Consider the following 24,344-nt stretch of genomic DNA (forward strand, 5'->3'; position numbering starts at 1 on the left):
CACTCATTACTTATTTATAAACATTTATGAACTTTTGTTGATATTAGTTCATTGTTAACTCATTGTATTGTCATCAACAGATTTGTATGCTAGCTTCTGAAGAAATTGCAATTAAAGGGAGACCAAGAAGTAAAACGTAAGATGGCAACCGACCAGAAGTTGACTGTCACGATTACATTAGGTGTCAGTTAGGGTTAGGCACCGAAACTACTATTACGTGAACCCCTGTCACCGGGGTGAAAGTCCTGATTTTTAGGTCCCATCTACCACCCCAGCCTATCTCCTTTAAGTGGAGATCGGCTGTCATATATTGCGTCATTTGATTTTAATATGTGCAATACACACAAATTTACAGTGCATTACTTTTGATATTATATGTACAAAAAGTGTGTTCTGTGAGTATCCGAGACATTGGGCCTCATTGCCCTGTGCAAACCACAAACCACATTTAGCATCTTTTTTTTTTTTTTAACAATAAAGGCACATCAACAAAAACCTTTATTTTGTGAAAAAGCAGTGAGCAAAATAAGAGAACACTGTCAGATACCTCACAGTTATTGGTTATGCAGAGACTCTCAATGGGGAATGGGTTCAACACTGCAGCTGGAGTTGCTCGCCAGTTCAGTGCTGAACAGCGCAAGGTTCTGTCTCTGCACACAGTGTCTCATCATTTAAGACAATTTGGGCTGAAAGCCCACTCTGCAGTGACCAAACCTCTCATCAGCAGAAAGAATAAAACAGCTAGACTTGCCTTTGCTGAGGAGCACATACATCCAGAGGATTGCCAAAGCAGCCATTGTTGCAGTCCTTGACTACATCAAGGCAAACCGACTGCTCCTAAGGATATAATATGGATATAACTATGACCTGTGGATGACAGCAACGTGCCTTCATTGGAGAGTGAAGCGTGTCTACCGGAAACTGGGTGGTACCTTGTACGGCTTCGAAGGTTAAATCACTGATGCCCTGATCTCACTACAACACAACAGCTCTGTTAAGAGCCACACACTTCATCTGAGAGCTAATTTCTGTGCTTTTAGAAGCATTCAGATCCCTGGTTAGTACTAGCATCACTTCCATTTAGCACAACAGCAGAGTAGGCTTTTGGATTTTATTTTATGTGCTACATAGAAGTGAATTAGTGAAGCAGCCACTCTTGTCACAGTTCTCCTTGCTCAACCACATACACCTGATCTAGTATCTAGAATTGATTACTTTTCCTTAGGTTCCCGGATGTTCACACTCAATTTTATACATTGAATTGCAGCTAAATTTAGCCTGTTGACGTTGAATTTTTAACATTGAACTGTATACATTGTACTTGAATTTTGTAAACTAGATTTTTATGGTTGAAATTTTTAAGGTAGTAATATTCAGTGCATAGAAATTTAATGGCTTTTTAATTCGTTCTTTTTTTAATCCTATACAGCCCGAATGTTCTCTAATTTTGCTCACAATTATTTTCACAAAGTAAAGGTTTTTGTTGAGGTGTCTTGGTTATTAAAAAAAACACGTTAAACAGCAGTGGTATAGCCACAGCTGATATTTTATCAAATTCTGAACAAAAAAAACAACAACAGTATTTCAGAATAACTCAAGAAGTAATACTTTGTTCACTAATTTTTATCTCCACTGTACTACTACTACTACTACTACTACTACTACTACTTTGATGAGTTGATTTCTGTTTATTAGGAGGTATCAGTACTCATACAGTGTGTCTCAAGCTGTACTTACCGTGGTAAGTCCATTGCATCCTGGCAGTCTGTGGGAGTAACAGGAACACAATGAGATACTTATAGCCTTTCTATGCTATTATCACAAGGACAGACATTAAGTTATGCACTAGCAGTGTTTAGTCCGGTGCCTTGATTCTAAATGTATGTTTGATAATGTACAACAATAATCAGTGCTATAACCTGACCAAAGGTATAGAACAGCACTGCCTTTCACTGTAGGAGTGGCTGCTGCCTCTGGGGTTCCTTAGTTTTTCATAGGGTCCAGTCTGAGTAGCCCCAAGTCACACTAAAAGTAGTTCATTTAAAATGTGCTTTGTAAGGTTACCGACTCATTTCTTAGAGCAGAAAATATTCAATACATTTTGATGATAATTTGATGATTGGAGCTACATAATGGCTCAATTTAATACAAACAGAAAAGGTTTTCCTTTTGACACCAAGACAAAACTGTCTCGTTAAATATTAGCTGCCTGGGCCAGCTGCTTTCATCTTAACTTAAAACTAGGGTGACTTATATGACAGGTGACATTACAGAAAAAGTTGGAGTTGACCTAAGGTGTGTCACTGTAAATAACCACAGTTGACCAAAGAGCTTAACAGGCAACAAAAATGAATACAACAGCACATAACAGTGTGAAGCCTAGGTGTCAAGCTCAACAAAATCGAACACCCACAGGAAGAGATGGATCTTCAGCGGCGGCTTCACTGATTGTGTGGTAGGTAACATTTTACAGAGATTAGGAGCAACCACCGCAAAAGCTCAGTTGCCACTATTATGTGTGGATCTTGTATGTGGATCCGGGAACATCCAGAGCATCTTTTTGGTTTACCTCAAAGTGTGAAGATGCAAGAGTTCGACAAGGCGGCACAAACAAATTAACACCTTAAAAACCTTAAACAACAATCCTGAAAAGGAGTTGACGGAGGCCAATGCTCATGTTATGTGGTCACACTTTATTTTTACAGTTAAATGATGGGGTCATTCCTATGTTCCCACATTATAAGATTTATTTTCAAAATTAGGCCCTATGTATTAGGGGTAGAGCTAGGGTTAAAAAGCCTTCCCAATCTGTCACACCATGTGATAAATCTCGCCTGTGGAAACATAGGGCTGTTGGAACATAGGGCTGTGGTAACTTAGGGCTGTGGGAACATACTGCTGTGGGAACATAGGGCTGTGGGAACATAGGGCTCTGGGAACATAAGGCTGTGGGAACATAAGGCTTTGGGAACATACGGTTGTGGCAACATAGGGCTGTGGGAAAATAAGGCTGTGGGAACATACTGCTGTGGGAACATAAGGTTGTGGGAACATACTGCTGTGGGAAAATAGGGCTGTGGGAACATACGGCTGTGGGAACATACTGCTGTGGGAACACAAAGTTGTGGTAACATACTGCTGTGGGAACATAGGGTTGTGGGAATATAAGGCTATGGGAACAAAGGGTTGTGGGAACATAAGGCTGTGAGAACAGAGCTGTGGGAACATAGGGCTGAGGGAACATAAGGCTGTGAGAACACAGGGCTGTGGGAACATAGTCATGGATCCTAGAAGACAATGCAACTGTATTTTGTACAAACTGCAGAAAAAGAAGAGATGACTACTCTCACATACAAAAAAATACAGTAGTCTAGACGAGAGGTAACAAGAGCATGAATAACTTGCTGTAGATCTTTTGGGTGTGAGGTGGCCCTTTACTTTGGCTAAAAGTCTTAGCTGGAAAAAGCTCAGTTTGACAACTAACCTCATTTGTTTGTCGAGCTTGAAGTCACTGTGAACTTTCTCAGTCATTAAGATTGAGAAAGTTTAAATCCATAAAAGTTTTGATGTCATTTAAACAGTTCAGCAAAGGCTGGGTCAGTGGTAGCTCAGTCCATTGGACTTGACCTGGGTACTGTAGGGTCGCCTGTCCCCAAACAGACCAAGTATGGAGTGTGGACTGGTAGCTGGAGAGGTGTCAGTTCACCTCCTGGAATCTACTGAGGTGCCCTTGAGCAAGGCAATGAACCCCAAACTGCTCTTGGCGGTTTTTCATAACCCGTGTCGCAAATAGCGCCATCTTGGGAATCGCGTAATGCATTGTGGGATTATGGTGATGTAGAATGGGTCGGTGGGTCTGGTTAGGTGAAGTAATGGCAGGCAACATAGGGGATTTGAATTTTGGATTTTATTTTTTGTGCTGCATAGAAGTGAATTAGTGAAGTAGCAGCCACTCTTGTCACAGTTCTCCTTGCTCAACCACATACACCATATCTAGTATCTAGAATTGATTACTTTTCCTTAGGTTCCCGGATGTTCACACTTAATTTTATACATTGAATTGCAGCTAAATTTAGCCTGTTGACGTTGAATTTTTCACATTGAACTGTATACATTGTACTTGAATTTTGTAAACTAGATTTTTATGGTTGAAATTTTTACGGTAGAATGGAATGTTTTAACCTTGAATTCTCTAATGTTGAATTTGTGAACATTGAAAAATAACAAGTTAAATTCAGAGTCAAAACATTCACATACATAATTTTAATGCATGAATATTCAGTGCATAGAAATGTAATGGCTTTTGACACTATTGACCATCACATCCTGCTACAGAGACTGGACCATCTAATTGGCATTAAAGGAACCGCACTGAGCTGGTCTAAGTCTTATTTATCAGATAGATCTCAGTTTGTAGATGTTAATGACAAATCCTCCATTCACACTAAAGTTAGTCACAGAGTCCCACAGGGTTCTGTCCTTGGACCGATTCTAATCACCTTATATATGCTTTCCCCAGGAAATATTATAAGGAAGCACTCCATAAAGAATCATTGTTATGCTGTTGATACACAATTATATTTGTCGATCAAACCAACAAATAAACTTTTAAACAAATTTAAAATCCTTCTCCTTGCCTACAAAGCTCTTATTGGTCAGGCTCCGTTGTATCTTAAAGAGCTCATAGTCCCGTATTACCCGACTAGATCGCTGCACTCTGAGAATGCAGGGCTACTCGTCGTTCCTAGAGTGCCCAAAAATACAATGGGAGGCAGAGCCTTCAGCTACCAAGCTCCTCTCCTGTGGAACAACCTCCCAAGTGTTATTCAGGAGTGTTACGGTTGTGAGGGTTATTTGTTTTTGGGTTGTTGTTTTTCTTTATGCTCCTCGGCTGTAGGACCCGCCTTTCATCACCTGACATCGATTCCAGCCAATCAGCGGGGCCTTAAAAGGAGGAGGGATCTGCTCTCTCGCTCTCGGACTCTTTCACCCTCGCCATTCCCTGAGCAGCAGCATCGGTGGCTGAAGCTGTGCATTCTTCTGGCAGCTGTTGGGGCCGTGTGTGTGTTTTCCTTCAGCTGTGTGGAGCTGTGTTTTTTTGTTTGTTATCATTTAATACACCAAAGGTTATAAAAAAACCTACCTTACCTTTTAAAAACAACTGGACCTCAACTCCTTCTCCCCGGGTTATTATTATTTTAATATGATTTAATTTTGTGTTCGTCCCTTCTCCCCTAGACACTATTCGGGACGTAACATGGAGGCAGACACCATCCCCATATCATCCCACAGTCCTGGGAACATAATGCAGTGGGAACATAAGGCTTTTGGAACATAGGACCCCGACCAGGCGCCTTGTTAGGCCTGGGCATCTTATTTTACATATTTGGGCGTCAAAATAACAACTCACTTAGAAACGCATTTGTACCTGTATTAAGCCAAGCTAAAGTACTTAAGAACACATACTGCTCACCCTATAGCTCTTAATATGGTTAATGCATGGTATGAGGTAAAAGAAAATATAAACATTTTGGACTTACTGTCACAATCCAGTCCAGTCTGGGCCAGTTTTTAATTTAAATCAGTCAAGTTTGATTCAGGATTCCAGACATGGAATAAGTAAAGTAGGAGACCTCTTTGAAGTAGGGATTCTAATGACTTTTAAATAAATCTCTCTAATCTAGCCCAAGACATCGCAAGGAACAATTTTTAAATACCTCCAAGTGAGGAACTTTATTTCTTGTATATTATTTATTAATTATTTATTTCTTGTAGCCAGGATGGTCAGACCCGGCCCAGTAGCCTACAGGAGTCCGGCGTCTGTTTGAGTCTGTTTGAACACATCGCAAATCACACCATAAAAACAAGGATTAGAGGAGTTTGACTGAAACAAAACCTTAAACATAAAAGTGATGTTAGCGATCAAGGAGAAACGTCGCAATTTGGACGTGCGTTTTAATGCTGTTAAACTCCTTTCTCTCAGTCCATGGAGTGAATGCTCGGCCTATATTGACTTTGGTTGTTGCCCGTCTCCGCTCACTCAGCTGCTGGGACAAATAACGCCCCGTTCACTGAGGCTCCGAAGCAGCTGCAGGATTGGCAAACTCCATTTCACCCAGTGCCAGCCTACAGTAGCTGCACCCAACAACAGACAGCCCTGGCAACTAGAAACGCTCAACACTATTGGCTTTACAGTGTAAGCAGAACAAGACAGAAAGTCACTGTCAAATGGGTAAAAACATTTTTTTAAATATTAATACTAAATATATAGACTAAATTATTTTTCATGGAAAAGGAATACTCTCATTCTGTACCCCTCAAACCGTCCTGTGGGTGTTTTTTTCCCTTCAAATATAGCTTTTAATGAAGATTCTACATATTCAACCTTTAAGGATGAAGGTATGAAAAAAAAAATCTCAGTGTATTCTGCCAAAGTGCAAACTGAATGTATAAGAACAGCGGCACACAAAACTGATAAAGGATTTTCACAGCTCTGCCACAAAGATCCTAATCCAAGACATGTTCTTTTTCCTCTGGAAGAAAAAAATCTGATTTGATTGTCGGACACTATTGCGCCAACCTCAATTGCCAGATTCCCCAGGATTTGGTTGTTAATGTGATCCCAAGATTCTCGCGTGATCTCATAATATTGCGAGAATTCAGCTGCTGTGCAGGATTACTAGGAGCTATGAGTGAGGATACACTGGAGTAGCCTTCAAGTCTTTTTACGGCTGACACGCAATTATCAGTTATTGATTGTATGCGGCAGCTGATTGAACTGGTGATACATCATACGATAATTTACCCCTTCAGCTTCCATCACAAGACAGCAGGTCATGGAGTTGGAACAGTAAAGCAAACTGAGCACTTTAAAACTTTAAAACCCACTTGTAGTGGGAGCTGGGATGCACCAAGAGATTGGGGGATATTGAGTGTCAGAGAGGAGATCCTCCTGCATTTATAAAACAGCACTCCTGCTGTGTTTAGTCTCCTCAGCCCTGTCTTCTCTTAATTGTGTGCACGCATTTGAATTTCATCTATTGCTTGTTTGTACAATTCTAATTGTTAAAAAAGTCTAGCCATTCCAGTCTGTTGAGTGACTGTTCTTTTATTTTGTCTTAAACAATTATTTACTTAGTCTAATGATAAAAAAAAAAGAGAGAGAGAGAGAGAGAGAGAGAGAGAGAGAGAGAGAGAGAGAGAGAGAGAGAGAGAGTGAGCATTGTTTAAAGACTGATTCAGTCTGTGGTATTTTAAGTAGTGTCACTGTGTAACAGATATGAAGCACGGCATTTTATTATAGTTCCTCATTTAAGAAAATTACAGATTTAAAGTTGTACTCCACAAGATTTGAGATATGATGTTTCAAGCGGCCCCTATGGCAGTAAGATGTAACTGCAGGCGAGCCTGTTCTTTCAGAGCCTCCACCTTGTCACGTTCAAGGTCACTATGTGTGTTGACTAATGTATTATTTTGTCCTCCTTTGTAAACTTTATTGAAACACATTCACATCTCTACTTCCGATCCATCCCTATAGACTCTGTCTATACTGCATTGAGACAATTGCAGTGAAGGTGCATTCACCCTGCCATGTAGCTGTACAAGAGGCCCAACTCCTGCTGCAGAAAACATCCCCCAAACCATGACACTTCCTCCTCCAAATTCAATTGATTTCTTTACACACTCTGGGTTCAGTCTTTCCTCAGTCCTACACTGAACATAAGTGTGGGCTTTCAGTCCAAATTGTCTTAAACAGAGAGACACTGTGTGCAGAGACAGATCCGTGTCCTGTGCAGCACTGAACTGGAGACCAACTCCAGCTGCAGTGTTGAACCGATTCCCCATGAGAGCCTTCTCATAATCCTGTCCTCTCTCACACTTGTTTTATTTGGACGACCGGCCTTTTTGAGGGACTTAGGGCGCACTCATACTGTCCGCCCGTACCGTGCCCCGGGCTTTAGGGTACTTCTCCCCCCCTCCCTCTCCCCCCGCCGGCCAGCCCGTTTGTACTCACACTGCCTGGGCCTCGCGCAAATGCTTCTTGCCTGTCCATACGTCATCACGCTGTAACACGTCACACGCATTGATTGACGTCATCGCGATGCGTCGCTTTGTTTACAAATTGAGTTGTTGTGCGTCTTGTCCGACTGTTTTTGAATATACCAAATCTGCAGTAAACACTCCACCTCCACATCACACCAACGTGAACCTTTCGCCGCCATTTTAGTTGTTGTTAAATGTCCGCGCATGGTTCGCCTTTTTTTTTTTTCTATGTCCGAACAGGCGCACATAAAATGACGTCAGAGCCGCCGTAGGCCTCGTGCTCGTACATGTGCAAACACGCTTTACAAAAGCCCACCTCCCTCCAACGGGCCGCGGACGGCCAGCTGGCCGCAGCTAGGCGCGGAGCAGTTGCACTCACACTGGTCAAACGGACTAGGCTTTACCCGTAAAACCTGTTTGGGCCTGGTACGGAAGAACAGTGTGAGTGCGCCCTTAAATGAATCTGTGTCCTTGTAAAGTTTCAATCTTCTTGAAATCACAGACTGTGAATGCCCAACCTCTCTCTGATGGCTGAGAGGGTCATCCTTTTTCAGCCAAAAATCCAAATTGACATTTTGACTCGCGACATATTGTATATGAAATATTCAAAGATAACATTGTTGATAATAATATATTTCCCCATGAAAGTAGTGAAGTAGAGTATAAAGTAGTATGGAACAGAAATACTCAGACCTAGAGCCTTATCCCGGTGCTAACCACTGCCCCTAAGCCTTCAGTTATTTATAACTCTTTATATTTCTTAGTGAAAATACAGCTCTCGTTCTTTGCACAATAACCTTCAAAATCAACACTGTCATGACAAGGGAATCATGAAGAAGACACACAGCTCAAGGCTGTTTTCTCTGTGTGTGTGTGTGTGTGTGTGTGTGTGAGTGTTAGCAGGAGGATCAGGAGGACAGAGTTGCGTATACAGAGGACTTTTTGCTGACAGAATCTGCACTCAGTGGACCACCATCTCCATCATCTTAAGAATTGTAAAAGCCTCAGTGTGGTACACAAGATTTCAGACAAGGACTGTGGACGGGCAATGTTTAACCAGGAAGAAAACAAGTGGATCAACTGTGTGGTGTTAATATCAAAGTAATCTTGTAACGTAGTAGATTTGAGTCAACAGACCAAATCAATTTCTAAAACCATCCAAACCACACGGAGGCACTGAGAGTTTCCCTTCAAATAAAACACTGGTAAGTTACTTACCACAACAGCCATGAAGACTTCTCCACAAGTGAGTAATGTCAGTAGCATGGGCGTTTATATTAAAATAGTAAAATCATGGTGAGTCATATTAGTTTGTGAAGCAGAAATAGATATAGCCTACCTGTGGACAACCTCATCGAGTCCAGAGTGTGTGTGTGATCCGGCTCACACTGAGACAAAGTGGACGGACAAGGTTCACAGCACACAGAGACCATAAAAGACTCCTTCAGCAGAAGAGATGGTGACTCCTTTCTCCACAGCCATCTAGGTTAAACATTAACTGAGTGGGAGAGAGAAGCTGTGTGCTGAGTGTGACACAGTATGGTGGAAGAGACCTCACTGTTACAATGTAACTTGTAAAATCCTGCTACACTGGTTGGCTGACATCACATTAGAAATCAGACAACCTCTCAACGTGGAACTGCAGCCTAGGTGGCACCCAAGGCAAGGGCAAAAATGCCTCGTCCCTTTTTAAAGTACCCCTCCACTCAAAAATAGGTTTTTCTTCTGTTTCTGTCCTTTAATATGTCACTGACTATAGTTTAACTGCCACAAATATTATTTATGTCATTAGTCATATGTTTTGTTCATGTATATTTATTTAATCTATTTTTATGAATATTGAGTGTTCAATGTTAATTACGAATTACCTCAAATAAATTGTACGTTGCACAAAGACACTTTTAGGTGCAACAGGTAAAACACACACAAGGTGACTACTTTAGGTGTACTTTTTTTTTTTGTTATTTTGGCATTCAATTTCTCTTAGTTCTACTTTATTATGTAATCCTGTTCGTGATCCTTTGCTCCTGACCTTCTCTCCTCTCTGTCTGTATTAGATAGATAGATAGATAGATAGATAGATAGATAGATAGATAGATAGATAGATAGATAGATAGATAGATAGATAGATAGATAACTTTATTTATCCCCGAGGGGAAATTAGGTCATCGTAGCAGCGGTACAGAGCAATCAGAAGTACTAAAAATTAGATAAAATATAAAATACAAAATATGAACAACAATAAAATAGAATAAAATAGAAGTATAGTATTGCAGATAAAAACACTATATTAAAATGTGCAATGTGGATTTTTCATGTCTAAATACATGTTACTAATTCAACTTCCTCCCAGGAGTTGTTTGTGCTTTGTCGTCTCTCAGGTCTCTGCTGATCGTGGTGGTGCCTGCTGCTGTGGTCCTGCATGCTGCTTCCTGCTACTGTTATAACATATATATAACATCATATATACCATCATTAGTTTTATAAATTATAAAATTTGTAGCCATAAAAACATCATCAGTAATATATATCTTCACTGCCATAACATATAAGTCATATTCACATTACTATAGATATTACTTTAGTTACTGTTACTTTTGTGGTCGCATCTCTGGAAGTGTCTCTCTCTGTCCATCTTCTCCTTCTTTTTCTTCCTCCCCAACCAGTGCAGACAGATGTCCGTCCTCCATAGAGCTGGGTCTGTCTGACGTTCCTGTTATAGGGAAGGTTTTCGTTGCCACCATACTCTACAGGGGAATTGTTGGGTCTATGTAAATCATAAATAAGTCATAGAGTGTGGTCTATACCTACTCTGTAAAGTGCCCTGAGATAACTTTTGTTATGAATTGGCACTGTAAATAAAAGTGAATTGAATGTCTCTGTGTGTTGATGAAAGAAGTTACTCCTTCTGTTGAGCAGAGGAGTAAAGAAGAATATGTTTTTCCTTTTTGTGTATCGAACTCGGTATTTCCAAATGAACTCATTCCCTCTTGGTTATGTGCAGCCAGCGTGGTATGTACCACTTTCTTATTCCCAGAATATATTTATATTTACTTTGTACAGTGTATGTGAGTCTGTTTATCTTTAACTTTGTCATAATTGTAGTTCGACAGTGGATTGTGATGATGGAAAATCAGATCACGACAAAGAGACCTAAATCCATCAATAACCAGGACCATGATGTCCTTTATCTCCTAAAGGGATCGATATATAGTAACTTGTATCTGAGCAATTTTTTGGACCGTCACTAGTAAGTAAACCAATCACTGTCTGATATGTGAAATACTTTTCGACAGGGGACAAACTTCGACACAACACCTGCAAAGAAACGGGAAACCCCTAGCTCAGAGCGGGCTGTCAGTACAGAGAGAAAACACTGTTACAGGTTGCTAACTACAGTAACCATTCTGATATGTCTGATAGTTACGTGCTAGTCAATCATTTTAGTGACAACATATTCCTCATCTGTCTGGGTCTGACAGTGGCTGGGTTCAGGGCGCACTTAACTTTAGCTCTATGGACAGGCAGCTCAGGCTCCGTGTTCGTCCGTCCACCTGTGGGGCTCCAGGAGATCCTACCACACCGCCAGTCGGCCATCTGCTCAAGTATGGAGCCAGAACAGTGACAACTAACTGAGGTATTGAAAATAAAAAAAAAATAATTTAATATTTTTATGCATTATGATGGGGTTTTCAATTTCAATCTCTACATTAGTCCTTGATGTCTGCTTTTTCAATGACAATTTTTTTCAATGTCAGGATTTTTACAATGTCACTGGTTTTCAGTTCCAACTTTCTGTCACTCTTTTGGCGTTGAGAGGAGGGGCTTGAGGGGAGGGACATGGAGGGTGCCTTATGTAGATAATTTGCATACTGGAGAGAGAGCACTGTGACCCACTGTCTGCCATCCTCTCAGATGCCTGAGTGACCACATATCACAAGTTTATTTATTTACTTATAGGTACTGAGTGTCTATACTGTATATGTCTACCAATTGGAAAGAGTGAACACCTACCAAAGTCGAATTTCATGTATGCCTGTATACTTGGCAATTAAAGCTGATTCTAATCTGCAATGGCTCCCACAAATTCACCTGTAGACACCAAATCTCAATTAAGGCTGTATATTTCTTTTTTTTTTTAAAGATTATTTTTTCTGCAGTTATCAAACCTTTTATTAGATAGGACAGAAAGGAAATGGGAGAGAGGGGGGACATGCAGCAAAGGGCCGCAGGAGTCGAACTCTCTGCTGATCCAGAATTCTTCAATAGGGAGAAAAAGTAGATGTGCCTTTAGCTGTTCTAGTTTTTTTACTTTCTATGTGGGAAATCTATGTTAAACTAAATATTTATCATAGTACAGTAGTTTTTAAATACTTTTACATGTGTCTGGAGTATTAATATTGCTCACAACAGCAGGTGGGGATGGATGGGCACCAATTAACCCTAACCATAAAGGCAACACACTTGAGCAATTCAATTCAATTCAATTTTATTTACAATTTTATAGTGCCAATTGATAACAAAAGTTATCTCAGGAAACTTTACATATGGAGTAGGTACAGACCACACTATTTGACTTATTTATGATTTACATAGACCCAAAAATTCCCCCGTTAAGTACACAGTGGCAACGAAAACATTCCCTATAACAGGCGAGAACGTTGGACAGACCCAGCTCTGTGGAGGACGGACATCTGTCTGCATCGGTTGGGGAGAAAGAAGAAGAGAGAGAAAGAGAGAAAAGATGGACAATGAGAGACAAGGACAGACACAAAGACAGAGACAGACACACTTCCAGTAGCGATAATAATATCTATAGTAATGTGAATATGACTTATGTTATAACAGTTAATATAACTAGTAGAAACAAGCACAGCTAATGTGATAGAATGACAATGATAATAATTATGGTGGTAAATATGATCAATGAGTATTGGTAATAACAGCTGTGATACAATGAGATATATTACTGATGGTGTTTTTATGGCTACACATTTTATAATGTATAAGACTAATGATAGTATATATGACTAATAGTTATAATAGTAGCAGGAAGCGTCATGCAGGACCACAGCAGCAGGCACCACTACGATCAGCAGAGACCTGAGAGACGACAAAGCACAAACAACTCCAGGGAAGAAGTTGAATTAGTAACATGCATTGATGAGACATGAATGATACAAACAGAGAGAAGAGCAGAGCAGAGCAGAGCCCGACCCCTAAGGTTATCGCTCCATATACATCATCTCAAATTTACCGTATGCTACATGCTATGTGGGGGACGAGAGGAGGGGCTGACTCTTAATGCTGTGTGGGCTTTGTTCGGCTGATAGTCCCTGATCCAATCCCGGCAATGCTAAACTTCTATTTCTATTGTGAGTTTTTTTGCTTTTTCCTTCTCTAGCTGCATATACAGTACTACTCAAATGACAACATCCCACCAAGAAGGTCTAAAACAGTTATAGCTACTGGAGCCTGAACTACCTCCATAAGCTCTGTGGATATTGCTGACCTTTTTGACCAGGTGCTGCCAAATCAACCAATTCAGCTTTTGAGAACTGAAATACAGTATGACAAAAGGGTCTTTTTAGAAACTTGAGACCAAGTGACCAAACTACAGACCAAAGTATTACTATATCAGTACCCATGTTTATCACAGATGACATGCAAAAGCAGGGGGTGGGCGGGGACAGTAGCCTTTCATGGGGCTGCATCTTTTCTGTCTCTTTCTGACTCTGGTAGTAATGATTGACTGACTCAATGAGTGAATGAATGAGTAAATCACTGACTGACTGAATGAATCAGTGAAAAAATTAACTCCAGATTTTTCTCCAAGCTTCCAAGGTCAAAATAAACTTTCAAACTCAAAATAAAATTTCATTTAGAAAAAAATAATTTAGCAAAGGAAGTGTGAACATAGTGGCTGGTCTAAATAAGGTGATTAAAAGCATACTTTGAGCTTATTAAAGTAAAGCAATGACAAAAGTCTAATCTGAGTTTGTCACACTACAGAAAAATGTGTTATTAACCATCGAGCCATATCTGAATGAATAAAAAAGTCGGCAAGTATGAAAAAATAAGGTTTAAAAATCCTAAAAAAATAAGCAGTCATCTCGTCTGAAAGGCTGGAGGCGTGTCCACTGTAGGAACTGAAACCACACCTACTCGCCTCTCTCAACTGTCAGTTATGATTGGAGAAATAGGTGCTTCAACCAGACAGACACTGGTTAGTTTTAGGCCAATTATAGTTCTGTAAGACACTAAAGCGCTGCAACAGGAAGTAAAGAGCACACATGTCGTTTAATAAGCACATCAAGTGGATCGGATGTTACGGTGATACCACCATTGCAAATCTAACTTTATTTGCCATTGTGTTAGCATTCAGCTAATGCTTGCATCCACTTTTGGCTTCATAAAGGCTCAGTTCTTTGACTCAGCAGCTTATAAAAACGTAGTTGTAGGATATTTACCGTCTCGGTAGGACATCCCACCACACAGCAGCTTTTAGACATTTTTTCTGTCTTTTGCTGGCAGACAGAATAAACAAATAGGCACCCTTACACAATACTGATCTCACTGAACAATCATCACAGGGCACATAGAGACAAACAGAGACAGACCACCAATCACACTCACATTCACACCACACAATTTAGAGTCATCAATGAACCTAACACCTACATGGCTTTGGACTGTGGGAGGAAGCCGGAGAACCAGGAGAGAACCCACACAGACACGGGGAGAACCTGCAAACTCCACAAAGAAGGGCCCCAGCCCGGATTCAAACCAGGAACCGTCTTGCTGTGAGGCGACAGTGCTAAGCAAAACAGTGCTTTTTCATTAATGTTATTTTATTATGTTTCATGTCCTTTCATTTATTGTTGTATTTCATATGTAATTTTTGTGTCTCATTTGAGCTGGGTTTTTATATTATATCATATTTATCCTTCTGTACAGCACTTGGGTCAACATTGGTCTTTTTAAAGTGCTTAACAAATAAAGTTGGACAAAACACTATCATAAAAATACACAAGGCACAAATAAAAAAACTCATAGGCAGGCACAAGTAAAAACATGCTTGTGACTTACAGCATGTAATAGACTGACATGACACCGTTATGGATGGTGTTGTGTTGTCCTCCAGCACCACAGTAAGAAATCTGTGTGTTATGTCCTTCGATTCTCACATAAAACTTACGACAAGGTAAGCATATTTTCACCTGTGTGAAAGACTTGGTCGTATCTTAGAGAGCTTATAGTACCGTATCACCCGACTAGATCGCTGCGCTCAGAGAAAGCAGGGCTACTTGTCGTTCCTAGAGTCTCCAAAGGTAGAATGGGAGGCAGAGCCTTCAGCTACCATGCTCCCCTCCTGTGGAACCGACTCCCAAGTGTTGTTCGGGAGGCAGAAACCATCTCCATATTTAACTTAAACATAACATAACTTAAAAGTAAACTTTAAACTTTCCTCTTTGATAAAGCTGATAGTTAGGGCTTACTAACCCTTAGCTATGCTGCTATAGGCCTAGTCTCCCGGGGATACTACTGTTCCTGATACTCTGCTCTGCTCTCTGTCTGTATCATTCATGTCTCATCAATGCATGTTACTAATTCAACTTCTTCCCCGGAGTTGTTTTTGCTTTGTCGTCTCACAGGTCTCTGCTGATCATGGTGGTGCCTGCTGCAGTGGTCCTGCATGACGCTTCCTGCTGCTATTATTACTATTACTCATATAAACTATCATTAGTTTTATAAATTGTAAAATTTGTAGCCATAAAAACATCATCAGTAATATATCTCATTGTATCACCATAATTCACCACCATAATTATTATCATTGTCATATTCTATCACCTTAGCTGTACTTGTTTCTACTATTCTACTATATTAAATGCCATAAGATATAAGTCATATTCAAATTACTATAGATATTATTATAGTTACTGGTCCTTTTGTGGTTGCTTGCATTTCTGGGTTTGTCTGTCTGTCTGTCTGTCCATATGTCTGTCTCTTTCTCTCTCTATAAATTTTTCTCCTGTGTGGACACTGGACACACTCAGATTCTGACTTGATATGCTGCTAAAGGCATTCACTCCTTCTCTTGGTGTTTAGAAGTTATTTGCTGTATCCTTTGGATGGCGGTAGAGTGTCCTTCTCCAGCATTTGTAGAGTCTGCCGGACACCCTTCTCCACCCTGCGGAAGTGCAGCCTTTTCCATAGGCTCTGCTGCTGCTGACGCCCCCACTCCAGATCCCTGAGGAAAACCTGTACAGAGGTAGACAATGTCATGTAGGAATATTTTCCTATTCTAAACCTGTCAAACTTGATTTCTTTTTAATGAATGGTTAATGTCATGTTTGCTAATTGCTATAGTCATGCTTTATCATTTTATTTACCCATGTGAGTTGAGTTGATTAATGTTTGTGTAATCTCCCATAATAGCCAGACCTATCTCCTCAGTGCAGGAGTTTGGTCTGCAATGCTTCCAATGGATGTCAGGCCCTATCCCTGTATTGTATAAACTGTAAGACTAATGTTTATTTAACTTTTTTAAATGTTAAGTGTGTTTATGGCTGACCTCTTTCTGTCATCTGTTGTTTTATCCCTAATTAGACTGCATAGTTGTTTGTACCTTAAGCTGCTGAATGACACGTCCACGATCCCAGGATGAGGCATTCTTTCGTATCACACTGAGAATGGGGTGCCAGTCCTCGGAGATGTCTGAGCCCTCAGTGACTGAAGCCAGGACCTTGACCCGCCGGCCACTGCTGTTCTTGGGAAGACCTCTGACATACAGGGACTGCTTCCCCACATCACTAAGAGAGTTCAGATACAAGCTACACAAAAACACAAGATAAACTTACTGGGAATCTGGAGACGTCTTGCATGGATTACATGTGTAACAGCTAGCATCTTTCATAAAAGTAAGTTCTTGTCATATTTACTGAAACATCTGGTGCTCCCTGTTTGGTCCCTGTGTGGTCCTAATAGCATCTGTAAATTTCCAAGTGTTCAGCTCTCTGTCTGTTCTCACCTGGCAGCAGCCTGTCTATCCACATGCGTCTTCAGTGACCACTGATCTGATTTTACTTTCCCGCTTTGTATGTAAATCAACACTAACATCATTTCTGTGTAGGATAAAGATAACCTTTATATTTGAATGAAAAATCCATCATCCATCACCTTCCGCCATCTGTCAACGGGGTCGCGGGGTGAATGAAAAATATTTTAGTTAATGTTGTGTGTGAATTTCAGTTGTTCCTCTTATCTCACATAAATCATTATCACAGAAACGTGAGGTAACTCATGAAAGAGCGATTTCACTCTTGCAGCTTTTCTCTCTCATAAACGGTGGTGTTTGTGTGTAATATGTTCAGGGGCCATATTCACAACACTTATTAAGGCTAAGGGTAAGTCATAACCAAGCCCCCGCCACAGCAATTTCCTAGTTGATCCAATAAGGAAGCGCGAAAAACTGCAGTTCTCCAAGTGACCGCTAGGAGTAGTTTGCACAATATAGGAGTTTCTCATTTCCTCATGTTAAATAAAACCTGTTTAAGCCCTGGTACAAAAAAACATTCTACTCTGTATGTTTAGGTCATATCTCCATGACAACACTGTGGGGGGTGAATTTTCTTGTACCTGGCTAGTTTTTATTTTATTGGAGGTTAAAGTTTATTAATACTTAGGGGTGTGGCCTCTTGGGCGACAGCTAGCCTGTGCCCCTCACTTCTCCTCAGAGGCTAGTTGTCAGGATTAGCATGCTAACGCCTTCATCTTGACCTGGACTGCGGTTATTTCTGTGGTGATGTTACTATAAGTGACAAGATGGTTTGCTCTTCCATCGACTGTACCAACAGATGGTTGGGCGGCTGTGGCTTGGTGGCAGAGTGGGTCGTCCTCTGTTCGAGAGATTGGTGGTTCGATCCCCATCTCCCCCCGGTCCACATGTCAAAGTGTCCTTGGGCAAGACACTGAACCCTGAATTGCTCCCCGTGCTGCGCATGGGTGTGTAAATGTGGTGTGAATGGTTAGATCAGATTAGATGGTATGTAGATGTCCACTGCCATCAGTGTGAATGTCTGTGTGAATGGGTGATTGTGACAGACACTGTGAAGCGCCTTGAGTAGTCAGATGACTAGAAAGGCGCTATATAAGTACAAGTCCATTTACCATTTACCATTTACCATTTGAGGAACGAAACACGTTAACGCTGTTATGCTAATAAAATAGCCGCACTTGCACCATGACTTGAATATAGGCTACTATCTATGACACATACACTAGATGCTAATCTGGAGCAGTCGGAGAATTCGGTCCGTGAGGGTCGATGTTTTACAGTCTATGAGCATGGGACTGTGTTAACTGTGCACTTCACTTCTGGAGCTGGTGTGTTTTCCACTAGACTGACACAGAAGTGCCTGCACTTGACTCGAGGAGCGAGTGTAATCTTCGCGAGAGTGCCATGTGTAATCAAAATCTTGTTACCCTTACAAAAATTTAAAAAATTACCCCCGTTTCCTCGAAATAATCTCAACACTGACTCCCACTCCTGTTTATCCAGCAGCGTTTGCTGTTAGCCTAGCTCCAGGGCGGTGGAGCTAATGAGGCTAGTTCTGTAAACGTCAGCCAGACGGCCGTATCTCCTTCCCCCCACCGTCACATCAATGCCCTTTTTTGTTACGAGGAAATGAGGCGGAGTCTGACTAGATGGAGACTGCCGGAGGCGAGTATGAGTGGATCAAGTTGAGAGAACGGACCTCGACTGAGAGGCTACTTCCATTTTTTATACAGTCTATGATTTTAACAAGCCTGTGCAAAGATGTGCATGCACAGATCTTTTCTTTCTTCTACACCACTGGATAAAAATGTCTACTCTACTTCGCCGTGTTGTCTTGGTGTCTGTATTACCACACGTCACGCTTTATACTGGGTAGTCGACTGTAATGAAAACACCATAGTGACAGTTTCAGCAAATACGACAAAAACTTCTTTTCTTTTGGAAAGTTACCTACATTCTCTTCAAAGCACACTTTCAGCCTGTCCATCTGTGTTTCACACAAGCAGGATCCAAGCCAGAGCTTGTGGTCATTATTCCTAGTCAGTGCCCCTATGTTAGTTTGTCTTTATTGACGGTTAGAAGTGATTTTAAAATGTTTTGGTGACTTTCGAGCCTCATGGAAGGCCTTGCTCCATGTTACATATTGGCTCCCTTGATTGGTTTTAAAGCTACAACTCTGTTAATTACAAGTTGTATACACACAAACTATACAATTTACAATATATTTACTTCAATATGTTTTACCCTAAAACCCTACCCTAAATATATCCTGATGTGATAGGATTATAAAATGTGATTTGTGATAGGATTATACGTCTGTCCGACGTTTCTGTCTGTTTGTTGGGTCTCTTTAAATCATAAATAAGTGTGGTCTTGTCCTGAGATAACTTTTTTGTTATGAATTTGCACTGTAAATAAAATAAAATTGAATAAAGCAAATGAGAGAAAATATGAGGAATTTATGCTTATATCCACCTGCTTATCAAATGTTCCCATCCAGACATTCTTCTGCGAGAGAAGTAGTTATGAACTCTGATCTGCATTTTAATAGCCACTTCAAGACAAGCAACATATCAACCAACTATTAATTTAAAATGTAGCAACAATTTTAAGGATTCATGAACAAGTAAGACCTATAAAACATATTGTTACAGTCCTGTTACAGCATGTTCACAGGTCTTTCAGAGGTGGCTAGATCTATCTTTGCGCTTATGTGTGAAATGGTGATTTCCAATTTGAATTACTTGCTTATAGAGTTGGGATCATTTTGCTAGTCCGGTCCAGTTTACAAGCTTAAACCGGTTTGATATTATGCAAACCGGCCTAACCATGACTTGTCATCATGACATGTTCCGTAAAAATAGCATTCTAGGGTTGAGCACCATTGGTTATTTGGGGGGTGATTTATGTCATTGTATTTTGCTAATTCAATGGTCTGCCTCTGAAGAAGTCAAGTGCACATTATTATGAATCCCTTTGCTTTTCTTGGGAAAAAAAGTGGTTTGGTAGATTGACTTTGAAAGGTCAGAATTGGGATGTCCCATTGGTCAGGGGACCTGCTTACTGTTCCGAGCATATGATTACATATGATGAGGCTATATTTAGATTCTGCACTATATATCAGGGATAAACCTCCAAACAGGTCTGCTACAACTGTTAACTCTTGTAAATCCAGCCTAAAAATATATTTCTGTCAGCAACTGCTTTTTTTACTTTTCATCTCTCGTCATCTGATTGCACTAAAACTGAACCAGACGTGTGTGCTTCTGCTGCATTCAAATGAAATCCAGCAATGTGCCATCTTCTCTCAGGGGTGTGCTGGGCTGCTGGCGTGTTTATTTTTGCTTTTGAACGTAACCGCCATGAAACAATCACAAAATAACGTGTCAATAACTTTTCTGATTCACCTCTCTTCATTTAATCTCTAGCTTGCCATACCAACCCTGCTCTCTCTGTCTCTGTGAGCCAGGGAGGAGGGCCGACTTAGAATGCAGCGTTTTCAAACTGCAACCGACAAATCCTGCATAAGAGATTCCATGTCTAAATGAATCTGTAGGGAACATTCATGAAAATGTCTCCTCCTGTTTGATGAAGTCAATATTGTTAAGGGTTTATAGCTTTTTATTGTATTTGTTGGGTAAATCAATGAGTGCTTGCTGTCTCTCCCTAAGGTAATACAATCTTAGCTGTCAATTTCCATTTGATCTTACCCTGGTCTTATCTTGTTAGATGTCTTGAATTAAAAATGTGGTGACATCTGCTTCAAGGGGGACAGACTGTTTTGGCTTTTCTGTGACTTTTGGAATGGAACTACATACAGCTGTGGGTGTAGTGGAGAGTTGCTTACTGCACAGTGTGAATGCTGGGGTGTTCCCTGCAGGCGTCCACTAGAGTAAGAGCAGCGTTGTCTCCAATGTTGTTATAGGCCACGTTGAGCTCCTGGAGCCCTGTGTGCTGCAGGAGCCTTTCAGCCAGCTCCAAGGCCCCCTTGTCCCCCAGCCCAGTGTGCATCAGAGACAGGTGTGTCAGGGACTGGTTCTCTGGCAAAACCTCCAGCAGGGTGCAGGCTCCAGACTCCATCAGAGGGTTGTCACACAGTCTAAAGAACACAAGGGAACGAGATTGCTAGTATCAGAACACACTGCACATGCAAACGCTGACATCTACCAGAGGCACAAAGGCTAAGGCTAGGAAGTAGGGCTAATGCATGTCTTATGGTGAAACTTACAGTGATTTTGCACAGTGAGCTGAGCCTACCATGAGCATTTACAGCACAAATGGTTTCCCATGGCACTTGAATGGCATGGCGTTTAGCTTGATGACATACTGGAGGTGTGTTGGTTCACATAAACTGCAGTGGAAGTCTGTGCCCTGCAGCTCTTCATCTAACAGCTAACTACGGCTGTGTCCATTGTCTTTCTTTTTCTTTCTTTATGTCTGTGGTCACATTCATCTGTTTATCGACATAATCGCCCTAACAACATATAATTTAATCTTCAATTTGAATAAAATAATAATAAATTAAAATCAAATGCATATAGGAAGCAGGATGATTCAATAAAGCCATAAAATAATACCGCCCTCATGCCTTCTTCAGATTTATTCTGGTGTGGTACTGCCTCTTCCAAGCCAAAAATCAGTCAAATTAAATTTCTATTAGAAATACCAATATAAACTCTAGCCTAAAGATACCATGTAACACAAACACATTAGAAAAAAAAAAGTTTGAAGAAATCACCATTAAAAAAAAACCAAAATAAATAAAATGGATATTTTGGTTTGCCACCTCTTGGGAGAGGTGGGCTTTTGTACGAGCACGAGCGTGCGCAAGTGTACGAGCACGAGGCCTACTGCGGTTCTGACGTCATTTTATGTGCGTCTGTTCGGACATAGCAAAAAAAGGACAGACCATGTGCGGACATTTAAAACAATGGTGACAAAAGGTTCACGTTGGTGGGATGCGGTGGTGGAGTGATTACTGCAGATTTGGTCGATGAAAATGTTCAAACACAGTCGGACAAGACGCACAAAAACTCAGAGGGCTATGGAAAGATTTGTAAACAAAGCGACGCATCGCGATGACGTCAATCAATGCGTGTGACGTGTTACGGCGTGATGAGGTATGGACAGGCAAGAAGCATTCCCTGAGGCCCAGGTAGCGTGAGTACAAACGGGCCTGGGCTGCGGGGGGAGAGGGAGGGGGGGACAAGTACCCTAAAGCACGGGGCACGGTACGGATGGACAGTGTGAGTGTACCCTTAGGGTCATTAATTAACCTAACACGTGCACGTCTTTGGACTGGGGGAGGAAGCCGGAGAACCCGGAGAGAACCCACACAGACACGGGGAGGACATGCAAACTCCACACAGAAGGGCCCCAGCCGGGATTCAAAGCAGAACTCTCTTGCTTTGAGGCGACAGTGCTAACCACCACACCACCGTGCTGCCTGATTATATACATGTAATTTATAATTTATAATTAGTGCTGTTAGATTGCTGCTAGACTGCTCAGTTAATACAGGTGCGAACCTCCCCTCATGTGGGGCAAGCGGGTGAGCAAACTCCCAGCAAACTTGTTTTTGAAAGGCTAAATGCCAACAAATACCTGACACTGTGCAGAAATACTGAGTCTAAACACAATGAACAGACAAAAAAAGAAGCTGCAGGGCGACTGGTGGAACAGTGGTTAGAGCAGTCGCCCCATGTAAGGAGGCTGAAGGTCCTTGAAGCAGAGCCCGCGGGTTCAACTCCGACCTACGGCCCTTGTTGCTGCATGTCCCCCCCTCTCTCTCATCCCATTTCCTGTCTGTCCTATCTAATAAAGGCTTGAAAACTGCCAAAAAAAAGGGAAAATAAAAAAAGGGAATTAAGAAGCTTTTACTTTTACTGCTTTATTTAAAGTTCTTGAATAATGTAATTTTATTGTGAAGTATGTCCAGAATGTGTTGGGTTCAGTCTTTCCCTAGTCCTACACCGAACATAATGTTTCCCATCAGACCCAAATAAATTGAACACACTCTCATCACTGATGTGCACCCTGAAACAGTTCTCCTCTGTCCACACAACATGCTCCTCAGCAAAGGCAAGTCCAGCCTTTTTATTGTTTCTGCTGATGAGAGGTTTGGTCACTGCAGAGTGGGCTTTCAGTCCAAATTGTCTTAAATGACGAGTCACTGTGCAGAGACAGATCCTTGACCTGTTCAGTACTGAACTGGAGACCAACTCCAGCTGCAGTGTTGAACTTATTCCCCATTGAGAGTCTTCTCATAATCCTGTCCTCTCGTGCACTTATTTTACGTGGACGACCGGCCTTTTTGAGGGACTCAAATGAATCTGTGTCCTTGTTTCTTCTTGAAATCACAGACTGTGAACGCCCAACCTCTCTCTGATGGCTGAGAGGGTCATCTCTTTGGCCTTCATCTGGACAACCTGCTGTCTCAGGGTTTCAGTCTCCTTAGAGCAGCTGCCATCTTACAAAGTAACCAGGAGAGCTGCAGATAAATAGGGTGTGTCCAACAATGAAGTCAATTGTCACCAGGTGCAGATTAACACCAATAACTGGGAGGGATCTGAAAGTGTTCTCTAATTTTGATCACTGTTTTTTTTTACACAAAATAAAGGTTTTTGTTGAAGTGCTTTGGTTATTTAACAAAACATGCTTGTACAGCAGTGGTATAGCCACAGTGGATATTCTATCAAATTATGAACAATAAAAAAATAACAATATTTCAGAATAAATAAAGTATAATTTGTTCTGTAATTCTGGTCTCCATTGTAAGTATGACTAACCAGTTTTGCTGTCCAAAATGTCTTTTCTCATGTTTGTCACGTTTAAACATTTTTAAAGGCTATCTCAGTGAGCAGAGCTGAAACAAACTGTACTTAATTGAAATGAGAAAATTCCAAATTAAGAGGATTCCTTTGGACAAATCCATAGGCCAAAAAGCAAAGAAGTGAACAAGAGTGTAGTCTTACTGTAGAGATCTAATAGAGCTCTTGGGGTCTAGTAGTAGATCTCTCAGGAGGATGCAGGACTCAGGACCCAGGCTGTTAAACTGCAGACTGAAGACAACAGAGACAGGCAGACACAACAATCACAACACACAAGGCATACACATGCTAGACAAGCAGGTAAGTCATCCAAACTCAATACAAATGGCTTTAAAAACAGGAGTAATAAAGGCAATTTTCAACCCCGAAACCTGCAGGAGGGTCAGTGCTCCAGGTCGACATTATTGTCT

General features: G+C 41.1%; 2 protein-coding genes across 3 annotated transcripts in view; both read right to left on the reverse strand.

Annotated features, from left to right (window-relative positions):
* LOC310946791 (Na(+)/H(+) exchange regulatory cofactor NHE-RF3-like) overlaps positions 1-9,461 on the reverse strand; it is a gene marked incomplete at its 3' end in the record, with an annotated part of 40,478 nt that extends 31,017 nt beyond the window's left edge. The window contains exons 1-2 of the mRNA XM_083913343.1: positions 9,383-9,461; positions 1,738-1,765 (exon numbers count right to left, since the gene is read on the reverse strand). Of these exons, the coding sequence (XP_083769469.1) occupies positions 1,738-1,765; positions 9,383-9,398 (44 nt within the window). The 5' untranslated portion in view covers positions 9,399-9,461. The remainder of the gene's footprint in view (positions 1-1,737; positions 1,766-9,382) is intronic.
* A 3,067-nt stretch (positions 9,462-12,528) lies between these two features.
* Positions 12,529-24,344, reverse strand: part of nlrx1 (NLR family member X1) — a 36,844-nt gene continuing 25,028 nt past the window's right edge. For both annotated transcript variants that reach the window (XM_083913811.1, XM_083913810.1), the window contains exons 9-12: positions 24,079-24,165; positions 20,952-21,203; positions 16,676-16,880; positions 12,529-16,308 (exon numbers count right to left, since the gene is read on the reverse strand). In XM_083913811.1, the coding sequence (XP_083769937.1) occupies positions 16,159-16,308; positions 16,676-16,880; positions 20,952-21,203; positions 24,079-24,165 (694 nt within the window). In that variant the 3' untranslated portion in view covers positions 12,529-16,158. The remainder of the gene's footprint in view (positions 16,309-16,675; positions 16,881-20,951; positions 21,204-24,078; positions 24,166-24,344) is intronic.

Source organism: Echiichthys vipera, assembly GCF_963691815.1.
Source record: "Echiichthys vipera genome assembly, chromosome: 5".
Lineage (NCBI taxonomy): Eukaryota > Metazoa > Chordata > Actinopteri > Perciformes > Trachinidae > Echiichthys > Echiichthys vipera.